Raw genomic sequence first — 24,003 nt, forward strand, 5'->3', positions numbered from 1 at the left:
ATGCTGACTCCTTCATGGATTGGAGTCTCATCTGACACACAATACAGGCAGACAAACACAATACAATACAATAAACCTTTTTGCAAATTACAAAAGTCTCTCCTGATTGAAATACTTTGACTTGAATCTTGACGGTTCAACATGATTATAACATGTTAAATGTCACTTGGCTAAGAAGAATCTGATTGTCTCTTTAAAAGTCATCAAGGCTATAGGGTTACCCATCCCCATTATCTGCAGACAGCATCACAAGAGACTTCAGAACAGTCAAGTTACATTTGTGAAAGCATGTAACATGTAACTACAGTATATAGCTGAGGCAAAAATATAATTAATTACTCATATTTTCATCCTCCCTTTTATGATGTTTTCCATGGAGACAGTGTAGCGCCCATAGACATGATCAGAGACTAGGTAGGTCCTGGTTGTGTCTATAGACATGATCATAGAGACTAGGTAGGTCCCTGGTTGGGTCTATAGACATGATCATAGAGACTAGCAGTAACGTGCAGTGAGGTCATTGGCTGGGTAGGCAGTGAGCTATTTTAAAAAAATCATGCGATTAACGCAGCAGCCAGACTTCAAATGGCATAGCGCATAATATAAAGGCAATCAATAGCCCTTATATCTTTTAACGCAGGCTCAAAACTCACTTCTTCAAGAAGTAGGCCTACTACCAGAATCCTTCAAGCACCTATTGTATTGTTAGTTTGTTATTCTTCTCTATGCTATCGCTATTGCTATATTGCTATACTGTATTTTTAGTTTGCTATTCTTCATTTTGCCTTAAAAAAGCAGTACACTCCTACGTTAAATGCAATTATTGTAAGTCGCTTTGAATAAAAGCGTCGGCTAAATGACTGTAATGTAATGTAGGCTAATATACTATACTATAAAGTCAATCACATAGCCCATATATACTATACTATCAAATAGCTGGTCAAAAATGTCATGTATTGTTATCTCATAACTACACATAGCGTAGCGCAACAGCCTGTATGGCATTGCCTACATTCACCTGCATCTCAACAGGATTTACAGCAGCACGCAAAACAGCTCAATGACAATATAAATTCACCTGCATCAACAACACAGGATTTACAGCATTTGAACCGGCACGCAATAGCCTACATTATCTTAACTGTTGGATATCCATGATGCTGATCTCAAGTTAGCTGGCGAAATGTAGAACCGCGGCGCGAACAGCAGAGGACTGGAATGCCGCTACGGCAAGCCAAACGCAAACTGTCAATCATGCTGTCAGAGGCAGCCTGCACGGTGCCTCAACGTCCATCAATGAAGACAATGTGAGAACAGACTACGCATGCGCAAACCTACGAAACCGTTGGTCTATCACTTCGCATAGCACAGAAGCACAAGCACAGTCTGCCTCTCGCACACACAGGTGCCTCTCGCCAGCAATCAGCAATCAGCTAGCTTTGGGAGCAAACTCTCCTGGTGCCAGGGCATGCATTATATTTTTATAACAACACATTTTTATAACAACACATTTTACATCATTTATTTTTATTTTAACAACATTGTAACACATTAAAGTTAAGAATAATGTGTAAAATAAATGTAAAAAAAAAAAATTGAGATAAAAAAATAATTTAAAAAAATAATTTTAAAAGACTGATATTCTTTTTCTTTCTTAAATGCCTGGGTGAGGCACTGCCTACCCTGCCTCACCTGACTGCACGCCACTGGAGACTAGGTAGGTCGCTGGTTGCATCCTAACTATTCCCACCGTAGTTGGGGTAGACCACGCCAACTTCTGGAATAATAGTTTTTTTTTTTTTTCTTTTCTCAAACACAAACACAATCACTGACACTAATGGCGCTTTTCCACTACGATGCAGACCTGGTGCCGACCTGGTGCTGACCTAGGTCTGCCCGCTTCGGTTCCCTTTTCCATTCGTCGGTCCGGGTCGCTTCAGTCCTAGGTCCCAGGTACCACATCCGAGCAGGGTCCCAGGGTCCCAGGTCCCAGGTCCCACACCGTTGATTGGTCAATGGACAATCGTCATCCCATGTCCCATCCCATATTATTTCTTCACAACCGCCATCTTGAAAATACCACATTCACTAGGAAAATGTCACTACATTTTCTGTAATAGCTTATTAATAAAGATTCGGAAAATTATGCTGACCATCGTATTATCTTAGTTTAATGTCATTTCAATGAATCATATAACTTTTATTTACAACAAGCACAACACAAAAATCGCTATTATGCACCGTGTTTGTCCGTGAATAACACCGGCTGTGGAGGTGGTAAAAAAAACACAATACTCCTTTGCTAACTTCACCATCTGTCTACGGTCATTTTGAGCCCTTAACCACCGCGCTGACACCCCGAGAAGTTATGCTTTTAACCGTAAACTCGATGAACCGGGAGTTCGCCAGCAGCCTTCCAGCCATTTTCACCATTCACTCATGAGTCAAATGCCGGTTTTAACAGGGAATTCGCTCCGCGCTGTGTCCACGGTGATAGGAGTGGATGATCGACTCCATTCAAAAACTTTTGAATTCCCTGGCTTCTCCTCTTTCCGGACACGTTTGAATTGTTATCCTAACCCCCGGTAAACCGAAGTTATTAACCCGCAAACGGCACCGTGTTTGTCTGTGAATAACACCGGCTGTGTCATGAGTCAAATTCCGGTAGATTCGCGTCTTGTCTGCGTTTCCCGATGATGATACTACAGTTCATAAAGCAGACAAGTGAAGGCAGTGGTTTTAAGGGTTCAAAAAACATGACTTTATTATGTGTACATAGCTTCCTCTCTCTCTTTCTCTTTCTCTCCCAAAAAATCACTGCTGTGTACACCCGAAGCTTTTTGCCAGGCTGCGTGTGACGCGTAACTCCGCCTACTATCGACGACTCCTCCTACTAGTCCGGTTCGGTTTGTGTAATGGAAACAGAACAGATCAAAAGTGACCCGACCTGACCCGACCCGACCCGACCTGACCCGACCCGGGCCGGTCAATGGAAAAGCGGCTTTAGAATAGGCGCGCGTTCCAGGGCCCACAGGGCAATGAGAGCCGCGGCCGTGCCCGCGGCGAACATTGACCGTTGGCCCGCGGCACACTCAGCGCCGCCGAGTTGCATACAGAGATGGGTAACCTATATCTAATCGTGCACCCCGTGTTACGCCACAAGCTAAAATCCAATGGGGTTGCGGAACGACCTGCGGGGCGGAAGAACAAGATACAGAGAACACCCCTACATATTCCAGAAGTTGGCGTGGCGTGGGCGTGGTGTGGGCGTGGTCTACCCCAACTACGGTGGGAATCGTTAGGACGCTCCCTGGTTGGGTCTATAGACAGGGGTGCACATAACTGGTGCGCCAGTGCGCATGCGTCGCCAAAATGCATGTTGCGCGGAGGATCAGCGGCATGAACGCGCTCTTGCGCACCAACAGCTGGAAGCGCTGGGAGAGGAATTGACTTCCTCAAAACTCCTACTGCTAACTGCTGACTGCCCGTTAATACCAATACCATATCCTTTCATGACCACAATGTACCCACCGACGACGACCACGGCGACTCCCCTCACGAAAACATTCGGAAAGTATCGTAACTTGTACTTTCATTCCGCGTATCGCGCATCGCATGGTTATCACGCCAACACGTGAAAATTCAGTCCCGAACGACTCGTCGCTAAAAGGAAAAACAACACCAAGGCACTTCACGTTTCTTTTCTCTGAAGCTTTCAAACGTTCAGACGTTTGTTTTACAGCTTCATTATCGCACCTCGACCCCTGACCCAGGGAATATGGTTGGGAATTATATTAGAAGGAAAAAAAAAAGACTTTGTTGCACAATCAAAATAATGAGCTATTTAAAGTGATAGACAACATCCTCTACCATGGTTGAAATTGAGGACAGTATTAACAACAGTCAAGAGAGCAGTGATGATGATGATTAAGCTTGTAGCATAAGTAAATGCGTAGGCTGTAACTTTTTGTTGAAAGTTGATTTCAGTGTTTACAGAACAGAGCAGTGCTTAAGGAGATATCAGTTGATTTCATTGTATTTAAAGAACAGACATTCAGTTAGTGCTTAAAGAGATGTCAGTTGATTTCATTGTGTTTAAAGGAGTCTGACAGACTTTCATGCTTAAAGAGCAGTCATTTGATTTTTCATTTGTTTCTTTTGTTTTGCACACAATCATTTGTTCGTTCATCTTATTTTTGAATAAATGTCGTTTTGCTAATATAAGTTATCCATGTATCCCTTTTTTATCCATCCTGTGGGACGGGTCGTGACTCGTGAGCTCGGGGAGCACCAAGCAGCATCCCTAGGTGCTCCCCTGAGCACTGGCCCCAAAAAGTTATGTGCACCCCTGTCTATAGACATGATCATAGAGACTAGGTAGGTCCCTGGTTGGGTCTATAGACATGATCATAGACTAGGTAGGTCCTGGTTGGGTCTATAGACATGATCATAGAGACTAGGTAGGTCCCTGGTTGTGTCTATAGACATGATCATAGAGACTAGGTAGGTCCTGGTTGGGTCTATAGACATGATCATAGAGACTAGGTAGGTCCCTGGTTGTGTCTATCATATCCACTAAGAGCCATCATATCCTACAGGAACACCTGTCATAGTTTGGACAGGAAGTCGTCTGCCAGGCCAGGAGGTCCTTATTTGGGCATGTCTAGATATGTTAGAAGAACAAGGCCTTTGAGCTATCCTGAAAGTACATCACATAGACTGAAAGCATGTATTGGATCGGTGTGTGTGTGTGTGTGTGTGTGTGTGTGTGTGTGTGTTCAAGATAATGAAACAAAAAAGTGTACAGGATATAAGTGACAAATAAGATGATTTACAATTAGTGGCAGGCATTAGGCATAATTCAATAAAAAGTGTCAACAGTACAGGACATAAGTGACAATAGCAAAGTGACTGTGAGCTTAAGCTGAGGTCGTCTGTATGCATGGGATGTGCTTGTGGAGGAGAGTCAATTATGAGCCTGATCGCCTGGGGGAAGTAGCTGCTGGTTAGCCTCTGAGGTTTGGGGCTCCGGAAGAGGGCTCGTCTTTTGGACAGCATGGGTTCAAACAGACTGTGGTTGGGCTGCCTGAGGTCTTTGATGATCCTCCGGGCTTTGCTGACTCACTGTTTGTTGTATTTGTCCTGGATGGAGGGAAGCTCACATCCACTGATGCGCTCTGCTGTCCACACCACCCTCTGTAGCACCACCCTCTGTAGCGCTCTGCGGTTGAGGGCGGTGCAGTTTCCCGTGCCAGGCGGTGATGCACCCAGTCAGGATGCTCTGGGTTGTGCCTCTGTAGAACGCCTGCAGGGTCATGGACCCCACGGCAAAGTTCTTCAGCCGCCTGAGGTGAAAGAGGCGCTGCTGTGCCTTGTTCACCACCTGTTTGGTTTGGTGTGCACGTTCCAAGTGAGGTCATCAGAGATGTGGACGCAGAGGGACTTAAAACTGCTCACCCTATATAGTAACTATTATAAAGTTAACTGGTAATGCACCTAAAAGCTGTTTGCCAAACACCCAGACATCAGTAGAATGGAAACACCCAGACATCAGTAGAATGGAACAGCCTGAAATTGACGTGTCTACGTAGACACGTTAAAAATCGACGTGTGGAATTGACGCCTAGAGGAGACGTGTGGAGACGTGCCGGTTTTTGTGAGCATGGCCTTCCATAACTCGGGTGGGAATCGTTAGGACGCGTCCGGGCATGTGCACACTGTCACAGACTGCCAATGCATCATACATCATTCAGCATGGTTATTATAGCTGTTTCTTTTTCTCAAGAATGAGGACATTTTGTTTTCTCAACCGATTTTGTTCATGGAAAATAAGTTAACATAATAATTCAGGGTAGGCCTACATACTGGGTAATTATGGTCGACTATATTGTACTATCACATTGTTTTCAGATGAATTTACGGGTTTACAATATTTCTCCTCTGTCCAATTTCGATCTGACCTCTGAATCCTAAAAGTAGAGAGTTTAAAAATATGAACGTAAGTGTCCTGCGAGAGTGATCAAATAATAAGCTTGGATTGTCCATTAGCCACGTTTTAGTTGATGAAATCCCTTCCTGAGCTCATGTTGATGTGATACATCTCGACACCGCTAGATGGCAGTAGCTGTTGGACACATCTCTCCACCATGAGGGCCGGATGCACTCTTGATGGGGGATAACACGTGTCGTTGGTGGGTCACACTGCAAGCAGCGTGACAACATGGGAACATGGGACTATTGACAGTGTGTTGGTTGCATGTGTTTAAGTTTAATGTGACCGACATCTGTAGAAATATCACGTTTATGAGTGAGATCTTTCCCTAGGTCTGTTTTTGCTCTCTGGGGTCGGCTGTTGAAGACATCGGTCAGGATGGTGAAGGAGCAGTTTAGAGAGACAGATGTGGCCAAGAAGATGTGAGTAGATCATGGGTGCTGCTGGTCAGCTGGGTCCATAGCCAGGTCCATGGATAACAAGTCCTGCCTTTAAAAAAAATGACTATATTCATGTTGTTTGCTAATAATATGTGAGGGAAGCATAGTGTAATACCAAGCAGCAGCCAGGACACTGGTTACAATTTACTAATGACAATTGCATCATTCAACCAGAGATGACAGGAATCAGAGATTCTTAGCTGTACAGTAATATACAGCTAAATAAACATGTACAATTCTAAATATATATTACGGTTTCCTTGTAAAAAAATACAATAAAACCCAGATAGGTTGCCGTTTTGTGACAATTGCATTGGTTTCATTGTGTAGTAGTATCATAGATAAGCCCCCACTCATCATTCCCTGCTACTGTCACCTGCCTTTTCAACAGAAGCCACATCTGTTTCGGGATGAAGTCTGCAGAACAGATGCGCCAGCAAGCCCACATCCAAGTGGTCAGCAAGAACCTCTACAGCCAGGACACCCGCCACACTCCTCTGCCCTACGGCGTGCTGGACCATCGCATGGTACGACCAACAGCAGACAGACTGGGGTCCTGGACCTATATGTATAGGATGGGTCCTAGACCGGTCCCAGGTCTGGATAGGCTTTAGCCAACTCATTGGTTGACAGTGATCGTCTGAGATATTGTAAAAAGCACATACTGTACAGATCTGGGACTAGGCAAGCTTCTGGCCAAAACCCAGGATAGTGTTTCAGGCCCAAGCTAGGACCAGGCTACGGAGATCCTGTTTACAGATGATATAGCCTCACATGCGCTGGGCCCTGCTTTAGAAAAGCATGTGTTTGATCTTTAAAGGGCAGTTCAGTGTAAATGATCAAATTGGGTGTCAAATAAAAGCTAAGAGTTTTTGTCAAATTAAAGTAAAATTTTTCTATTTTCATTTTCACTGGGAATTGTTAGGAGTAGTCCTTGTGCATCGAATTGTACGGTTTGTTCTTAGAAACTTTTCTATCAAGGGTTTTTTGTTTGGCATACAGTACCAGTCAAAAGTTTGGACACACTTGTGACACACACGTTTGAAAGTCCCAGCAACATTTAACTAACCCTAACCCAGTTACTGTGGAATTGCCCGTGGATGGATTGGCCCTTTGTGACACAGATGTCATGTTTCCCTGCAGGGTACCAGTGAGAAGGATCGGCCCTGTGAAACCTGTGGGAAGAACCTGGCGGACTGTCTTGGACACTACGGATATCTGGATCTGGAGCTGCCTTGTTTCCATGTTGGATATTTCAAAGCTATCATTGGTATCCTTCAGGCAAGTTCACCTTTTTTTCCCCCCTGTGTTTTTATACACCCAGACTCAAAGACACTCCATTATACACCCAGACACACAGACACACAGACACACAGACACCCAGACACCCAGACACACAGACACACAGACACACAGACACACAGACACTCCATTCCATGGAGAGAACAAGTAGATAAATAAAAAGTCAAACAAAAGCACAGTCAGTAAAAGCAACAATCCAAATAGTGAGTACTGAGTAGTAGTAAGCAAGTTTAAGAACACAGCGTTTGAGGGATGGTTTGAAGGAGGAGAGTACTGGATTCGTTAATGTGGTTTGGGGGAGTGTTCCAAAGAGTGGGGGCTGCAGTGGAGGAAGTCCGTTCCCCCCAGGGCTGGGGTTTAGTCCTGGGGATGGGGACAAGGAGCGTCAGCTGACCGTAGACTGCGGGTGGGGGTGTTTTTAGATTATAGTCTTACAATGATCTTATTTGTTTTCTAACATTGTGTGGTCGCTATCTCTAGATGATCTGCAAGACGTGTTCTCACATCATGCTGACCAAAGAGGAGAGACTAGTGTTTATGGATCAGCTGAAAAGGCCTGGCCTGGCCTATCTGCAGAAACGAGGCCTGAAGAAGAAGATCTCAGACAAATGCCGTAAACGCACACTCTGTCTGAACTGCTCCACGTTCAACGGTAACCATTACTATTATAATAGCAACATTATAAAAAACATTAATTCCCTGCACCACAAGAGGAACAGCATGGTGGTGGTGTGCTTGTTAATCTACTATTCTAATCTACTATAATCTACTACTATTCCTAAACAACTTTTTCTAACTTGCTAGTTCAGATAGATGTTTGTTTCAAAGCAATCCCCAACTGACGTCTCTCTATATTGTGTTTTTTCTTCAGGACCAGTGAAGAAGTGCGGTTTGCTCAAGATAATCCACGAGAGGTACAAGTCAACCAAGAAGGTGATGGACGCTGTGGTGACAGAGTTTCTCCAGTCATTTGACATTGCAATCGAACACAATAAAGAGGTGGAATCCCTGCTGACGAGGGCACAGGTGAGAGCATACAGTAGCACTACAACTTCCATAATATGTGACAGCTGCTGGTGAAACCTGGAACAAGTCGCCAACCGACGGACCGTTCAGACTTTAATTTTGAAAAATGTAAATAAATGTCAGCGTTGTTGAAAATCAATGACTAGTCAAGCCAAAACAATGCAATGCAATGGATTCTGTGAGTAATCCCCACTACTACCTAGTTAACTATAACACTACCTTACATTGTTAGCGGGCTCACAAAACAAGCTATGTGTAGTTGACTAGCGAGTGTGTCATTGATTTTCAACAACGCTGAAATGTATTTAAAACATTTTGAATAAAAGTGAAAACATTACATCTTTATTCACATCAAACATTTATAAATTATCATCCTTCATTTTGTAGCCAATCAAAGTGTTGTTGCTAGGTAAATACCACATAAAACACCCGGGCCGGCACTTCAGGTGGTGAGTGTTCCGGAATTGTCAGTTGGTGAGTGAAAGAGACTTGATGCCGTGTTCAACACATTCAACTGATGAATGTGTCCTAATCTCACCCCCTAGGAGAACCTGAGTCCTCTGGTGGTGTTGAACATGTTCAAGAGGATCCCAGATGAGGACATCCCTCTTCTGCTGATGAACCCCGAGGCGGGCAAGCCTGCGGACCTCATACTGACCCGCCTCCTGGTCCCGCCACTCTGCATCCGGCCCTCTGTGGTCAGCGACCTCAAGTCAGGCACCAACGAGGACGACCTCACCATGAAGCTCACAGAGATCATATTCCTCAACGATGTCATCAAGAAGGTAGGCATATATGAGGTCAGGTGCTCTATATACAATACACCAACTATACTTCATGAATGCAATGCAGTTAAACCTCCTAAATAGTCTTTGGGTGATTATTCAAACCAGGCCTGAGTTTAAATAGTATTTGAATGTTTTTCAAATCCTTTGAACTGCAGCTTGGGCCTACCTGGAGTGCCAGATGCAATTTTGAGTTTCCATTGGTTTTATTGTTCCAGGCAAACTCAATCAAGAACGGCAAATTATTTGAAGTGATATCTAATCGGAACACAGCCTAACCTTCATTTGCTCATATGAGCAATTACTTTCTAATTATAATGTGACCACTTAGTAATCATAATATCAACTGTGTTGCCACACAGGTACAAGACCTCGATAGTCAAGTAAAATGTATGTGTTTTACATGGTGGCCAGCGCAGTGCTGTACATGGTGGTATGCTGGGATGGGGGCAGCATCAAGGAAGGTGACACCAAGAGGCTGAACAAGCTTATTAGGAAAGCTGGTTCTGTCCTCGGTGTCATCTAGATCTATCTATCTAAAGTGTTACCAAACAGGAAGTAGTGAGTGACCTTATGACCCCTCTGTCACAGCACCGTATGACGGGGGCCAAGACCCAGATGATCATGGAGGACTGGGACTTCCTGCAGCTGCAGTGCGCCCTGTACATCAACAGCGAGCTGTCTGGCATCCCCCTCAACATGGCGCCCAAGAAGTGGACCCGGGGCTTCGTCCAGAGACTCAAGGGCAAACAAGGTCTCGACATCTTTACGTTCCCTCACCTTGGGACGGCTTGAAATGGCATCTTGAGAGTAGGGCGTAGTTAGTTTAGTTTATTTATGCACCTGATTCAAGATCCTTATGGATGTTAGCATATCAATAAGGTAACCTTTCTTCTATTGTCACTCTTCTTATTACTACTTTTAGTGTTGTTGGTTGTTGCTGACTGATCCCAATGCATTTCACTGTGTCAGTTACTGCTGTATGTGTTGTATGTGCCAAATAAAGTGTGATTTGATTTGATTTGACATTCAGAGAGTAGAGGGAGACAGATTGACAGGAGAGGTTTGAATGTTAGGGAGCGGAATGTTGTAACTGTTTATTGTGGCGTCTCCCAGGGCGTTTCCGTGGAAACCTGTCCGGGAAGAGAGTGGACTTCTCTGGGAGAACTGTCATCTCTCCGGACCCAAACCTGCGGATCGACGAGGTGGCGGTCCCTATACACGTGGCCAAGATCCTCACTTACCCTGAGAAGGTGAGCCTCTTACTGTATTCGCAGTAGCAAAACACTACTTTATATCACCTTTATTTTCTATTGAGAACATTCTATTCAGCACAACTTTATTGATCCCCGAGGGATGTGCATAGTCCAGTAAGTGTCCCGCCTCTCAGTGACGGATGTTGTGTCCCAGGTCAACAAGGCCAACATGGAGATGTTGAGGAAGCTGGTTCGTAACGGCCCCGAGGTTCACCCAGGAGCTAACTTCATCCAGCAGCGCCACATGCAGATGAAAAGGTGGGGCTACGCTGTTTTTAGTTGATTTTGTGACAGATGCAGAAAGAATGTAAGAGTGGCGCCGCACTAGGGGGGGGGGGGGGGGGGGACCTGAGATGTGCTCATACATCACAAGTTCAACACAGTTTGAGAATTACATTATTCTTGAAACCAAACATTATCCGTTTTTCAGAATGAATGCCAAGAGTTCTTCCCCTTTGTTGTCACCAGGTTTCTGAAGTACGGTAATCGAGACAAGATGGCCCAGGAGCTGAAGTTTGGTGACGTGGTGGAGAGACACATGATCGACGGAGACATCGTGCTCTTCAACAGGCAGCCCTCTCTGCATAAACTCAGCATCATGGCTCACCTCGTGAGTGGATGAAATCAACATGAAAAAAAACCTGATTTGTAGAGCACATCTCACCCAAAACTGCAATATGATGGATTTTTGGAGGGGAAAAATAAACATGAACATGCAGGGATATTAAAACCAAAAGTGTATCAAAGTGTTGCTCATCCCCTCTCTGTTCTAAAGGCCGTGGTAAAACCTCATAGAACGTTCCGGTTCAACGAGTGTGTGTGCACGCCGTACAACGCTGACTTTGACGGAGACGAGATGAACCTTCACCTGCCCCAGACGGAGGAGGCCAAGGCTGAAGCCCTGGTCCTGATGGGGGTAAACACCACACACACACACACACACACACACACACACACACACACACACACACTCTAACAAACACACATACACACTAACAGACACACACACGCACATGCACACACACACACACACACACACTCTAACAAACACACATACACACTAACAGACACACACACACACACACTAACAGACACACACACACACACACAGAGTGAAAACAGTCATTCACAGCCCCTCCTCTGTGTCTACTCCCTCCCAGACCAAAGCCAATCTTGTGACCCCGAGAAACGGGGAGCCTCTGATTGCCGCCATTCAGGACTTCCTGACAGGTCAGTATTGTGTCCCCCCCAGCGGTACTTGACAGCCAATCAACTGGCCCCTTTTGTGGAACGGCCGAGGCCACCGACGGAGAGATTAATGGGTCCGCAAATTGGTTATCGTCCGGTGAAAGACTCTGTAAAGGCTTGGTGTGGCTCTTATTAAGGAGAGGTTCTTTTGTTGTTATGACGTGACAGAGGCTACATGTACCTGCCATGATGGTGTACCTGCCTCCCCTCTGCGCTGCTGCTGCTGCTGTACAGTCTGGGCAGCGTGTTTGACAGAACTGGATCACTGATTTGTGCGACCTAGCTTGGCTTGTGTACTCTCTAGAAGATGAATGGATAGATAGTATCTATAGCCAGTATTCTTGCCAGTATCCAATGATGTGTTGTTGTTTTAGTGTCGTTGTCTCATAATCATGATCTCCTTTAAGTTATTTCAACACATGACGGTTGGTTTAACCATAGGGCTTCTTCCTCTGGCCATGATATTTCGCTGAAGTGAAATTCGCACCGATGTCATGGCATTTCTCCGCCTGAAGGGGGAGCCCTCGATCCGTACTGCGGCTTCATTCGCATCCTATAGTACAGTACTCTCACCCAAACGTCACTCGTTTCCCCATTCACAGGAGCGTACCTCTTGACACTGAAGGACACCTTCTTCGACAGATCCAAAGCCTGTCAAATCATAGCCTCCATCCTCGTGGGGAAGGATGAAAAGGTCAAGATCAGGCTCCCGCCGCCGGCTATAGTGAAGGTACGTCGGCATGTCACGGTTACCGGGGACAGGTTTGACATCGTCGGTGGGCTATCGGACAGGTTTGACATTACATATTACAATTTCAAATGTTTTGGCATTTAGCAGACGCCTTTATCCAAAGCGACTTACAGCAAGTACATGTGTTAGCGAGTGACTCATCTATCCATCCTTCATGATAAGAGAAAGTCATCTATGCTATGACCAAGGGCTGTCTTCTGGCATTTACAATGCTAGAAGAAGGAAGGGTTAGGGTTTTTTTACAAAAAAAGAAAAAAGAGAGAAAAATGTGATTTATAGTAGAGAAACTGTACAGGGTGGTAGTTTGAAGGACACGCTCTCTGTGATTGGCTGACGTCCCTCTGTGTTCTCAGCCCATCACGCTGTGGACAGGCAAGCAGATCTTCAGCCTCATCCTGAGGCCCAGCGCCTCCTGTCCCGTCAAGGCCAACCTGAGGACCAAGGGCAAGCAGTACTGTGGGAAGGGGGAGGACCTCTGCACCAATGACTCATGTGAGTTTAGATTAGATTAGATTAGATTCAACTTTATTGTCATTGACAGAGTACTAAGACAAGGAAACACAGTTTGGCATCTAACCACATGCAGAGTACAAAAAGTGCAAAAGACTTGAGTTGAGAGTTGACTTCCCCCCAGGGTCTCTCTGCTCTTCTCCTGAGTCTCTCTGCTCTTCTCCTGGGTCTCTCTGCTCTTCTCCTGTGTCTCTCTGCTCTTCTCCTGGGTCTCTGCTCTTCTCCTGAGTCTCTCTGCTCTTCTCCTGTGTCTCTCTGCTCTTCTCCTGGGTCTCTCTGCTCTTCTCCTGGGTCTCTGCTCTTCTCCTGAGTCTCTCTGCTCTTCTCCTGGGTCTCTCTGCTCTTCTCCTGAGTCTCTCTCTGCTCTTCTCCTGGGTCTCTGCTCTTCTCCAGGGTCTCTCTGCTCTTCTCCTGGGTCTCTCTGCTCTTCTCCTGGGTCTCTCTGCTCTTCTCCTGAGTCTCTCTGCTCTTCTCCTGAGTCTCTCTGCTCTTCTCCTGTGTCTCTCTGCTCTTCTCCTGTGTCTCTCTGCTCTTCTCCTGAGTCTCTCTGCTCTTCTCCTGGGTCTCTCTGCTCTTCTCCTGGGTCTCTCTGCTCTTCTCCTGGGTCTCTCTGCTCTTCTCCTGAGTCTCTCTGCTCTTCTCCTGGGTCTCTCTGCTCTTCTCCTGAGTCTCTCTGCTCTTCTCCTGGGTCTCTCTGCTCTTCTCCTGAGTCTCTCTGCTCTTCTCCTGGGTCTCTCTCTGCTCTTCTCCTGGGTCTCTCTTCTTCTCCTGAGTCTCTCTCTGCTCTTCTCCTGGGTCTCTCTGCTCTTCTCCTGGGTCTCTCTCTGCTCTTCTCCTTGGTCTCTCTTCTTCTCCTGGGTCTCTCTGCTCTTCTCCTGGGTCTCTCTCTGCTCTTCTCCTGTGTCTCTCTGCTCTTCTCCTGGGTCTCTCTCTGCTCTTCTCCTGGGTCTCTCTCTGCTCTTCTCCTGGGTCTCTCTGCTCTTCTCCTGTGTCTCTCTGCTCTTCTCCTGGGTCTCTCTGCTCTTCTCCTGGGTCTCTCTGCTCTTCTCCTGGGTCTCTCTGCTCTTCTCCTGGGTCTCTCTCTGCTCTTCTCCTGTGTCTCTCTGCTCTTCTCCTGGGTCTCTCTCTGCTCTTCTCCTGGGTCTCTCTGCTCTTCTCCTGGGTCTCTCTGCTCTTCTCCTGAGTCTCTGCCCTTCTCCTGGGTCTCTCTGCTCTTCTCCTGAGTCTCTGCCCTTCTCCTGGGTCTCTCTGCTCTTCTCCTGAGTCTCTGCCCTTCTCCTGGGTCTCTCTCTGCTCTTCTCCTGAGTCTCTGCTCTTCTCTTCTCCTGGGTCTCTGCTCTTCTCCTGGGTCTCTCTCTGCTCTTCTCCTGGGTCTCTCTCTGCTCTTCTCCTGGGTCTCTCTGCTCTTCTCCTGGGTCTCTCTCTGCTCTTCTCCTGAGTCTCTCTCTGCTCTTCTCCTGGGGGAAAGGCCAAACGAAGTTATGCATGTTCGACAGAAAGCACGTTGTCCGTTTTTCGACAGACAATAAAGTCTCTCGTCTGCTTTTAATATTAGCCAATAGAGTGACACAGGACACGGTGTACGTACATACGTGGAACGTTTGCCAAACAAATGTGGGATAATTGGTTTTGTAAATAACTAATTAAATGTTTTTTTAAATGTTAAATGTTTTTTTTACACGTGTAAATGTTTTTAAATTAGTGTTGCTTCTGAGATCCTTCTGTGCTGAATAGTTGTCAGAGCTGTGGACGGCTCTGGTATCTGTCACATAATGGGATTCGCCAGGCGGGTAGCGGATTAATGGTTTAATTAGACACCACGGCGTACAGTGGAAGTAATTACCCCCCCGTTGCCCGCCCCTGTCTTTCATGTCCTCCTTCAGACGTGGTGATCCAGAACAGTGAGCTGATGTGCGGCACCCTGGACAAGGGCACCTTGGGCTCCGGGTCCAAGAACAACATCTTCTACATCCTCCTGAGGGACTGGGGACAGATGGAGGCGGCCAACGCCATGTCCCGCCTGGCGCGACTCGCCCCCTGCTATCTCTGTACGTCCTCTGTCCCACCCATCCCCCCCCCGGCTCCCCTCCCATTACCTCACCCTCATTACCTCACCTTCACTTGCCATTAAAGTGATCGTTCCCTCAAATGTGTCGTGATTGGTTGAAGCCGTCCATGGGCCAGTAGTCAAACCTCCAGTTCCAGAGGGTAGTCAAAACTAGCCCTCAAAACTCATCTGTTCTCCAAGGCCTTTGGCCCCTAGTCATTGTTTCAGTTTTGCTTTGTTTGTTTTCTGTTTTGTCTGTCCGATCATTCCCCCGTAAAGCGTCCTTGGGCTTTTTGAAAGGCGCTATATAAATTAAAGTTATTATTATTATTATTATTATTATAGTAGTGACTCAGCGGCTCATAGACGACCAACAGCCACAACGAGTCACGAATTGTCGAGTGAACTATCTCTTTAATGCCACGAAGATACTACCGTATGAACACTTAGATCGATACGGGGGCGTTCCAATCCTTTATGTGTGGAATCTACTAGTTTTTTGGAAGAGTGACTATAACCCCCAGCGCCTTCCTCCCTCCCTTCCTCCTCTCCCGTGCAGCCAACCGAGGGTTCTCCATCGGCATCGGTGACGTGACCCCAGGCCAGGGGCTGCTGAAGGCCAAGCAGGACCTGCTGGACGCCGGCTACAAGAAGTGTGATCAGTACATCGAGGCCCTGAAGGCCGGCAAGCTGCAGCAGCAGCCAGGCTGCACCGCAGAGGAGACGCTGGAGGTAAGGACGAGACGTGTGTGTGTGTGTGTGTGTGTGTGTGTGTGTGTGTGAGTGTGTGTGTGTGTGTGTGTGTGTGTGAGTGTGAGTGTGTGTGTGTGTGTGAGTGTGTGTGTGCGGGCGTGTGCGTGTGCGTGTCAGGCTACCGGCCCTCATCCTAAAGAGCTGTCAATCTAGAGATGAGGTAGGTAGAGATGAGGTGTGTGTGTGTGCGCGCGTGTGTGTGCATATACGTACGTACGTACGTGCGGGTGTCAAGAGAGAGACAAGACCAGACAGCATATAGATGGACTGTCATGGACTGTTAGCTTGGCTGAAGATGGGCCTGTCAGTCCCACACCAATCGTCCCAAAATGCCACCCACGGCCGGCGTGTGATACTACTGTATAAAATAAGAACTACCGTTGTGAAAACCGCACCCTCCCCCTGCCCTGACTTTAACTAGTTTTCTAACCCTACTATGGTTAAAAGAAATTGTGAAGAACCGCATCTTTTTTGTTGTTGTTGACCATCATCTCCAAGTCACTTTCTGAGGCATATTTAACACCTGCTCCCGAAAGCCTGACCCATTTCACGCCCAATGGGCCGCACACAGAACACGCTGTTATTGCCACACTGAACGACAGGTTGATTGCGTGATCAATGCACGATTATTCCATGTGAATAGAGGTCACGGCTTCTACTGACACTTGGAACACTTTTGTGCAGAACCGGATTGGTTCATTTTGTGTCCGCTTAAACTTTTTTTTTACTTTAGCAAATGACTGGTGTATAGACCTTCGTTCAAATACTAGTCTATATGTATAATTATAATTTGTTACAAGTCATTATTGCTTCAGATTTGTGTTCTTTTCAAGCGAGCTTTACACCTCCTTTTTTATTATTATTTTTATATATATATATAAGTGGGTGACATTTACACCATGTAGCTTAGCTTTATCTGTAGCTTAGCTTTATCTGTGGCTGTAGCTTGTAGCTTAGCTTGCTGTAGCTTAGCCTTATCTGTAAGACTGAGTGGTCTTTATGTGGTAGGTTATCATGAGGAAGGATGGTGTGTTTGTGAATGGGGGTTTGTTATGTAAAGGGGGGGTCAATGTGTCAACAGGCCCTCATTCTGAAAGAGCTGAGCATTATTAGGAGGTTTTATTAAGGTGAGACATGTGTCTGTGTTTCTGTGTGTGTGTGTGTGTGTGTGTGTGTGTGTGTGTGTGTGTGTGTATGTGTGCGTCAACAGGCCCTCATCCTGAAGGAGCTGTCGGTCATTAGAGACCACGCCGGCAGCGCCTGCCTCAGAGAGCTGGACAAGAGCAACAGCCCTCTCGTCATGGCCCTCTGCGGCTCCAAGGGTCAGCCAAGACACCACACACACACACACACACACTTGTCACACACACCTCCGCACAACACACACACACATACACACACACACACACATCTCCGCACAACACACACACACACACACACCTCTGCACAGCACACACACACACACATCTCTGTACAACACACACACACACACACACACACACACACACATAATACCCTCCTAATCAAATGGCAGCAGCACCGCCAGTCATAAATAGAGCTTAATCACTTCAAGTGAGCCTGATTCAATGGGGCACTGCGTGAGTGCAAGAAGCACTGCTGTGGCGTGATTAACTCAATGTACTGTAATACACCGTTACCGTGACGACACTGACCCTGACGGATGTGTTGTGTGCAAATAGCTAGCCGTCGGCTTTATGTACAGTGGGGTGCAAACATTTGACCACCCCTGGTTTAAATGTCTGTTACAATTAATCTCCAAGTGATTCAAAGCAAACCTGAACACTAAATCCTACCAAAAAGGTTAAACATGACACCTTTCTGCACATTTTTAATTCTGCAAAGTTGGGTATTCCAGCAAGCCAATGATCCGAAGCATACCTCAAAATCAACCATGAAGTACCTCCAGGAAAGACGGATGAAGGTTTTGGAATGGCCATCACAGTCCCCAGACTTAAATATTATTGAAAATCTGTGGAGAAGAATATTTCTTAGCTAGAGGTGTTCTACCAGGAAGAATGGGGAAAAAGTACTATTTAGAGGTTAGGTTTGCTTCTTTTCACTTAGATATTCATTGTAAAGGGCATTTTGACTAGGGGTGCCCACATTTTTGCACCCCACTGTCTGTATCGATCTATGTTTTATAGGTTGTGTGGGTTTTGTAATACAAACGCCATAACAATTTCCTCTTTCTTTCTTTCCTTCTTTCTTTCTTTCCTTCCTTCCTCCCTCCCTCGCTGCTAGGCTCTTTCATCAACATCTCCCAGATGATCGCCTGTGTAGGCCAGCAGGCTATAAGTGGGTCTCGAGTGCCTGATGGCTTTGAGAACCGCTCCCTGCCACACTTCCAGAAGCACTCCAAAGTAAGAACCCTTCCGAGAACCCTTATTACCATGCTGTAATTACATCCGAACAACCACCGCGTTGACTTTTTACGTCATGAAGGTACCTACAGCTGGTCACAGGCGGCTTACTCAAGGCTTCTCGAAAAGGGATGTTGCCAATCCGCCAATCAGCTCTGTGAACGATGTTTCTGTCACAAAGCTCTCATATCCTACCAATCCATGTTCCATTCATATCCGGTACTCCAGCCTTCTGCTTTATGAAAGAACCTTTGCAAATGGCAAAAAGGAAAAAACTGCCTTAATTATTTGTGGCATAGATTCAACAAGGTGCTGGAAACATTCCTCAGAGATTTTGGTCTATTATTTTGACATTATAGCATCACACAGTTGCTGAAGATTTGTGCCAAGAAAATATCCCCCACACCATTTCACCACCACCACCATAACTGCTGCTCACTGGATATTTTCTCTTTTTTCGGACCATTCTCTGTTACCCCTAGAGATGGTTGTGCGGGAAAATCCCAGTAGATCAGCACTTTCTGAAATACTCAAAACAGCCCGTCTGTTACCAACAACCACTTTCAAAGTCACTTAAATCAGCTTTCTTTCCCATTCTGATGCTTGGTTTGAACTTCAGCAGATCGTCTTGACCGTCTACATGCCTAAATGCATTAAGTTGCTGTCACATGATTGGCTGATTAGATATTTGCATTAACGATCAGTTGAAAAGGTGTACCTAATGAAGTGGCCTATGAGTGTATAATATATGTAATTTAGTTGATTTTTAACACGTTTATTGAATTCGACAAGGAATTGAACTTGTTCTACTAATTTATTTCCCATTCATTTTACTGCACGGTATTAAGTAGATATTTACTTAGAAAGTTCTTGGTGAAACTTTGATAGATAGATAGATAGATAGATAGATAGATAGATAGACAGATAGACAGATAGATAGATAGACAGATAGACAGATAGATAGGTACTTTATTGATGGACAACGGAAACAATTCTGACGTTACAGCAGCTCAGACCACACAAGTTGTGTTCTACCGCAGCTAACGAAGCTCATCCATTTTGATAATTTTTTTTTTTATACAATGCTGCACCTCTGTCTGTTCCACACAGCTCCCCGCAGCCAAGGGCTTTGTAGCCGACAGCTTCTACTCAGGCCTGACGCCCACCGAGTTCTTCTTCCACACCATGGCTGGTCGGGAGGGTCTGGTGGACACCGCTGTCAAAACAGCCGAGACCGGATACATGCAGGTAACATCCCCCCTCACCGCCCTCCCTATTCTCTTTTATCGTGTTGTTCAATAACAGGACCCAGCCTATAGGATCGGTCCTTTTAACTCCAGCCAATCCCTCTAGCTCCCTCGTGAACAGAGGCCAGGCTTACGTCTCAGGGAAGACAAGCTTGTTGTTCTCTCGTCAACAAAGCCTCCAGATACACAGCACATGTGTTGTGTGATGTGTTCGCTAAACGACTTTCCTTTGATCTTCCTGTGTGTGTGTGTGTGTGTGTGTGTGCGCCTGCGTGTGTGTGTGTGTGTGTGCGCCTGCGTGTGTGTGTCGGCAGAGGCGTCTGGTGAAGTCCCTGGAGGACCTGTGCTCCCAGTATGACCTCACCGTGCGGAGCTCCACCGGTGACATCATCCAGTTCATCTACGGCGGCGACGGTCTGGACCCGGCTGCCATGGAGGGCAAGGACGAACCCCTGGAGTTCAAGAGAGTTCTGGACAACATCCGGGTGGGTCCGCTGCTCGGAATACTCATTTAAATGATTAGCCACGTTGGCTGTGTTCCTTTCATCTGGACACGGAACTCTCTGTGAAGCTCTCCTGAGAGGTTGGTGTTTGGCACTGTAGCAGTAATGCTTTTAAGATCGCATTTAAAACAACGTTTACAATTGATTGTTTATGTTAAATGGACTGGTAAATGGACAGGAGGAGCCGGGGAGCGATCCACCGACCTTGCGATCATTAGACGCCGGTTCTACCTCCTGAGCCACAGCCGCCCCAACATGTTATTTGTAGATCCGTTTGTGTTTCTGTTTTAAAGACATTATTTGAAGTTAAAGGAAGCCATTTTCCTGCACTGAAATATCTCACACTGAAATATCACACACTGAAATGTGACGCATTGAAACACAAATCACACATTGAAATTATTTCAATATGTAGTTTATCCACAAGGCAAGTTTATTTGTACAGCACATTTCATACAGGGACAATTCAAAGTGCTTTACATACATTATTAAAATATAGCTAGAGGAATATAAGAAGTAAATAGGTAAACATTCAATAAGACAATAGTTTATGGACATTGATACAAGTGTTTGTGTTTAATCATAACTGCTGCAAAGAGCAAGTTAACCATAGCAACATCTGTCAAACTTGTCTCATTCAATTAATCCTGTTAATTTAGAACATTTAATCAAGCTGTTGTTGTTGTTGTTGTTGTGCTTTTCTTTTCTTTCTTTTTTAACTTTCTTTTCCTGTGCTCTGCTCCAGCTGGTAATTAGATGAGTCATTATCATGATATCAATGTAGATCACTTACTTTTCTTGTGCTCTGCTCCAGATGGTTATTAGATGAGCCAATAACACAAAAGGTGGTGAGTGTTGGGTACGCTGATCCCAGCCAGGCCATGATCTCCGTGTTGATTGGGTTGCCGTGCTGTGGTGGAAAGACTGCCCGCTGTGACGCCACCTAGAACAGACCTGGGGGGTATTCCATCAACGTCGCTAAAGGAAAATCCTGGCTTATTTTTGATAACTCTCGCGAGACCTATCAGAATATGCCTGGATATTTTTAAGAACTCTCGCGAGATTTATCAGACTAAACCTGGATTTTCCCTTTAGCGATGTTGATGGAATACCCCCCTGATAACACTCTAGTAATTAGACACGGTTGTTGTTGTTGTCGTTGACGTCGTTGATGTCATTTGTTTGTCATGTATGATTGGCATCTCCCTCACCACAGGATAAACACCCAGAAGCCAAGCCAGTCCAGTTATATCGCTATCCCCATCGTTAACATCTGACAGTGAGGTTGAGTGAGTTGTAATTACAGAGATTTGACACTTCCTCATCATCGGCAAAGTCGATGATTGTTCCGGCTTTGAAGCAGTGACATATTGATGATGATGATGATGATCTCTCTCTGCTCCTCCTAGGCGGTCCATCTGTGTATTTATGTGATGATGATGATGATGATGATGATGATGATCATCATCCCTCCCCTCCCCCTAGGCGGTCCACCTGTGTATTTATGTGATGATGATGATCCCTCCCCTCCCCCTAGGCGGTCCACCTGTGTCCTGACCAGCCGGCCCTCAGTAAGAACGAGCTGGTCCTGACGGCCGAGTCCATCATGAAGCGGAGTGATTTCCTGTGCTGCAGAGACAGCTTCCTGGAGGTAGGCTAACCTGCTCCTGCCCAGGCTCTCATATCAACAGCTATTTCCAATTTCCAGGCTCACCGTGTAGATCATTCAAAACTCCTCCAGGTCGAGTGTGTGAGTCACATCACAAGAGGCGACATGCCCTATTGGAAAATATGTTTTGTGTTTTTTTTTCATTTTTTAAAATAGACTCGATCTTTAAAAACACCGTGAAGTGCGTCACTCCCGATTTGTGTCACTTCCGATGAGTGATTCAGCGCAATGTGGGCATTGTTGTGAATCTGAACAAGTTAGCTTGTTGATTAGTACAGCTGAGCTGACTCACCCACGGGTCAGTCGTTCAGGATTCTATTGTTTGATCTGTCTGCTGCTATGAGAGTTAAGTGTTCTCTGTGCCACACACACAGACACACACACACACACACACACACACACACACACACACACACACAGACACAGGTGCACGTACACACACAGTTAGGGCAAAGCAAAGTTTACATACACACAGTCAGGGCAAGCAAAGTTCTCTCTCTCACACACACACACACACACGCGCGCACACACACACACACACACGTACGCACAAAGAGTCAGGGCATGGAAGGTTCTATTCACTGGTTATTCAATTATAACGGATGGAGCCACTGAGTCAGTTGAGTGATTCTATTTTCACAGAGTTGATGACTTTTCTTTCAGTAAAAAGTATGTAAGTAATGCCCTCAGCATTCTGTCTACTCTTTTCCCATGTGAAGGCGCTAACTGACACAGGCTCTGAGAAGTACATTCAGGTATAGTCATCTGAGCATGTCCGGGTAATGGCGTGAACCGTTTTTGAGAGTCCTGTATAAAATGCCCTCAGTCTTTTAACTCTTGTCAAAGTCTTGGCTTTTCAACATGCCTGATACTTGTTGCATATTTCAGAGTACTAATCGTGATATCATTGCATTGTCTTTGGTTTTGACAGTTTGATTTTGACAACTTGTTTTTGATATGTTGACACGACATACATTTGATGATGTTTGACAAATGTTGTGTTGAACGCGTCCTCGGTGAATGTAACGAGTTGGTTTTGTCATCTGTGATAACAGTCTGTCTGTCCTAACACCAGCACGACTCAGTGTTTTCATGTGAAGAAACATCAGCTGTGCAGAACATGTTGCCAATAATAATTATGACTGTCTGGTATGGAGACTATCGAGTGGAGACTAAGAGAGTGGAGAGACTTGTAATGTTTAATCTCCTGATTAATCGCGAGTATTGAGTGTGTTTTGTGTAATTAGCTTCCGTTAAATGGTTCGGTGGATTTCCATTACGTCTGAACTGTGCTGCTGGCATGACTTTTTGCCCTTTCTTCCGATCCACAGGAGATAAGGAAGTTCATTAAAAGCATGTCGGAGAGAATCAAGAAAACCCGGGACAAGTATGGCATCAACGATAACGGCACCACAGAGGTACTGGACCTGCCAACTGCTCAGTTCCAATATGAACTTGTCAACTGCTCAGTTCTAATATGAACTTGTCAACTGCTCAGTTTCAATATGAACTTGTCAACGGCTCAGTTTCAATATGAACTTGTCAACGGCTCAGTTTCAATATAATCTTGTCAACTGCTCAGTTTCATTGTCAGCGACCATGTTCCAATATCGACACTTTCTGGCATACCTTTTAGAACGTATGGCCAACACCATGCTATATTCTAAGTGGGTTGCTGTATGCTAGTGTGGAGAGTTGGAACATTATTATCTCTTAATGACCAGAATGCAGCAGCTGTGTTCCAGAATCTCCTCAGTTCAACATCCATCTCTCCATCTCTGTGTTGCAGCCAAAAGTCCTCTACCAGCTGGACCGCATCACCCCCACCCAGCTGGAGAAGTTCCTGGAGATGTGCAGGGACAAGTACATGAGGTGTGTGTTGTGTGTGTGTTGTGTGTGTTGTGTGTGTGTGTGTGTGTGTGTGTGTGTTGTGTGTGTGTGTGTGTGTGTGTGTTGTGTGTGTGTGTGTGTGTTGTGTGTGTTGTGTGTGTTGTGTGTGTGTGTGTGTGTTGTGTGTGTTGTGTGTGTGTGTGTGTGTGTGTGTTGTGTGTGTTTTGTGTGTGTTTCACGTTGAAACACATGTCTATTTCAAA

At 45.6% G+C, this 24,003-nt stretch overlaps 1 protein-coding gene across 1 annotated transcript in view; it reads left to right on the forward strand.

The window, feature by feature from the left end:
• Positions 1–6,238: 6,238 nt before the first annotated feature.
• Positions 6,239–24,003, forward strand: part of polr3a (polymerase (RNA) III (DNA directed) polypeptide A) — a 30,743-nt gene continuing 12,978 nt past the window's right edge. Inside the window, exons 1-23 of the mRNA XM_080541755.1 lie at positions 6,239–6,414; positions 6,824–6,959; positions 7,576–7,713; positions 8,215–8,386; positions 8,606–8,760; positions 9,306–9,545; positions 10,137–10,299; positions 10,662–10,798; positions 10,956–11,059; positions 11,270–11,411; positions 11,577–11,717; positions 11,962–12,031; positions 12,652–12,779; positions 13,154–13,292; positions 15,194–15,358; positions 15,917–16,089; positions 17,321–17,432; positions 18,373–18,491; positions 19,602–19,739; positions 20,053–20,223; positions 21,779–21,892; positions 23,242–23,328; positions 23,700–23,782. Of these exons, the coding sequence (XP_080397881.1) occupies positions 6,371–6,414; positions 6,824–6,959; positions 7,576–7,713; positions 8,215–8,386; positions 8,606–8,760; positions 9,306–9,545; positions 10,137–10,299; positions 10,662–10,798; positions 10,956–11,059; positions 11,270–11,411; positions 11,577–11,717; positions 11,962–12,031; positions 12,652–12,779; positions 13,154–13,292; positions 15,194–15,358; positions 15,917–16,089; positions 17,321–17,432; positions 18,373–18,491; positions 19,602–19,739; positions 20,053–20,223; positions 21,779–21,892; positions 23,242–23,328; positions 23,700–23,782 (3,071 nt within the window). The 5' untranslated portion in view covers positions 6,239–6,370. The remainder of the gene's footprint in view (positions 6,415–6,823; positions 6,960–7,575; positions 7,714–8,214; positions 8,387–8,605; positions 8,761–9,305; positions 9,546–10,136; positions 10,300–10,661; positions 10,799–10,955; positions 11,060–11,269; positions 11,412–11,576; positions 11,718–11,961; positions 12,032–12,651; positions 12,780–13,153; positions 13,293–15,193; positions 15,359–15,916; positions 16,090–17,320; positions 17,433–18,372; positions 18,492–19,601; positions 19,740–20,052; positions 20,224–21,778; positions 21,893–23,241; positions 23,329–23,699; positions 23,783–24,003) is intronic.

The sequence above is a fragment of the Nansenia antarctica genome (assembly GCF_963989245.1).
Source record: "Nansenia antarctica genome assembly, chromosome: 11".
NCBI lineage: Eukaryota > Metazoa > Chordata > Actinopteri > Argentiniformes > Microstomatidae > Nansenia > Nansenia antarctica.